At 37.6% G+C, this 2,500-nt stretch overlaps 1 protein-coding gene across 1 annotated transcript in view; it reads right to left on the reverse strand.

Moving 5' to 3' along the window:
- Positions 1–2,500, reverse strand: part of LOC138860605 (uncharacterized) — a 20,772-nt gene that overhangs the window by 16,325 nt on the left and 1,947 nt on the right. The window contains exon 2 of the mRNA XM_070118466.1: positions 1–4. This exon is cut by the window's left edge and continues 432 nt beyond it. Within this exon, the coding sequence (XP_069974567.1) occupies positions 1–4 (4 nt within the window). The remainder of the gene's footprint in view (positions 5–2,500) is intronic.

Below are 2,500 nucleotides of genomic sequence, written 5' to 3' on the forward strand. Positions count from 1 at the left end.
CCACCTGTGTTTCCCACCTGTGATGCTTGTGAACAATTGGATATGACCCCAGTGATTTTTGTGCCGCCGCCTTTTGTAAATACTGCGCCAATTACTTTTCTCGTTTTCTTTTTTTGCCTTTTATTGTTACTCTTTTATTATTTTTGTTTTATGCCTTGTTTAATTATAACTTCGCAAAGTGTTGTCGAGTATCCATCCCCCATCTCTGCCCATTACTCTGCAATATTAAAATGTGGATATATATATAAATGTAGCTAATGACAAATGAAAAAAGATAAGTATTCAAGTAATATATAATAGTATGAAAAAAGTATGAAGAACGCATCAGGTATTATAGCAATATCCAAGATAAATATTAAAGAATGAAAATCTTACATAGAGACTAATTCAAATTATCAAAATATTAAAATAAACATGATGGAGGGTGGGTGGGTGGGTGGGGGTAGGAGGGGAGGGGGAGGGTGGGTGGATGGGAGAGGAGGGGGGGAGGGAGGGTTAGGGCATGCCGATGTACGAACGTATTTACATGTGTATTTTCTCACACAAATCACACACCTACACACACGCACGCACAAACATAAACACACACACACACGCACATACGCTGCAAGGCCTATGTTTCCTATATGCACAAATAGGCACCCCTTTCACAGCTCCCCACTAAGTTAAACTTGTGCTAGGCCTACCACTCTCCTCCCCATGTGTTTGAACACTTAAATGCCACCCTTTCCCCTTCTACTGTTACATATAATATATTATTTACCCTTACACATATACCTTATACATTCATACAAGTCCACGCATACCAAGCTTTCCACTCAACACACTACCATATGCGACATTCCTTAGACCTTCCTTGTGACGTCACACTGTCGACACAAACGCGTTCACTCTCTATCGCTCACTTTCCCTTCCTGGTACGATGCGACACCTCTCCAATATTCTGCGTAAACCTGTGTAAAAGTGTTGCGAGAGACTAGGAGACAGCCCACAGCAACCTGGTCGGTCTGAACTTCCGTCCATCAGCTGTATCTCTCAAATAAACTTGTTTTAAGTTACCGAGTCTTGTCTGCTGATTCCTCTCCACTACCGAGTTCACCTTTTCCTGCCAGATAAGACCTAGCCGTCACACACACACACACACACACACACACACACACACACACACACACACACACACACACACACACACACACACACACACACACATACGCACACACACACACACACACACACACACACACACACACACACACACACACACACACACACACACACACACACACACACACACACACACACACACACATACGCACACACACACACATGCACACACACACACACACACACACACACACACACACACACACACACACACACACACACACACACACACACACACACACACACACACACACACGTTATTGGTCATAAAACACATCCAGAATCATAATTAAAAAATCAGGAACACACCCGGATTCACAAACAAACGTAAACATAATTCCACACAATGTTATATGAAACGATATATACTTGGTTAGACCGACAGTCAAACAGATTAAAAGTTTAGTGTCTTTGCGTGTACAGTTTGTGCATGTACTTCATACAAATATACCTACATACATATATACATCTATTTAAGTCTCTATCTTTATCTACCTACCTATCTATGTCTATATCTACCTATCTATATTTCTCTCAATCTCTGCCTCTACTTTCCTACCTACCTACTTACTTACCGACCTACCTAACTAATCTATCTATGCATTATGTCAAATATTAAAGCACTCATCTATCTCTGTACTTCTTACCTAACTAATCTATCTATTTATTATGTCAAATATTAAAGTACTCATCTATCTCTGTACTTCTTACCTAACTAATCTATCTATGCATTATGTCAAATATTAAAGTACTCATCTATCTCTCTACTTCTTACGTAACTACTCTATCTATTTATTAAGTCAAATATTAAAGTACTCATCTATCTCTGCACTTCTTACCTAACTAATCTATCTGTGCATTATATCAAATATTAAAGTACTCATCTATCTCTCTGCACTTCTTACCTAACTAATCTAAGCATTATGTCAAATATTAAAGTACTCATCCATCTCTGCACTTCTTACCTAACTACTCTATCTAAGCATTATGTCAAATATTAAAGTACTCATCTATCTCTGTACTTCTTACCTAACTAATCTATCTAAGCATTATGTCAAATATTAAAGTACTCATCTATCTCTCTACTTCTTACCTAACTACTCTATCTATTTATTATGTCAAATATTAAAGTACTCATCTATCTCTCTACTCCTTACCTAACTAATCTATCTATCCATTATGTCAAATATTAAAGTACTCATCTATCTCTGTACTTCTTACCTAACTAATCTATCTAAGCATTATGTCAAATATTAAAGTACTCATCTATCTCTCTACTTCTTACCTAACTAATCTATCTATGCATTATGTCAAATATTAAAGTACTCATCTATCT

The sequence above is a fragment of the Penaeus vannamei genome, chromosome 42, assembly GCF_042767895.1.
Source record: "Penaeus vannamei isolate JL-2024 chromosome 42, ASM4276789v1, whole genome shotgun sequence".
Taxonomy (NCBI): domain Eukaryota; kingdom Metazoa; phylum Arthropoda; class Malacostraca; order Decapoda; family Penaeidae; genus Penaeus; species Penaeus vannamei.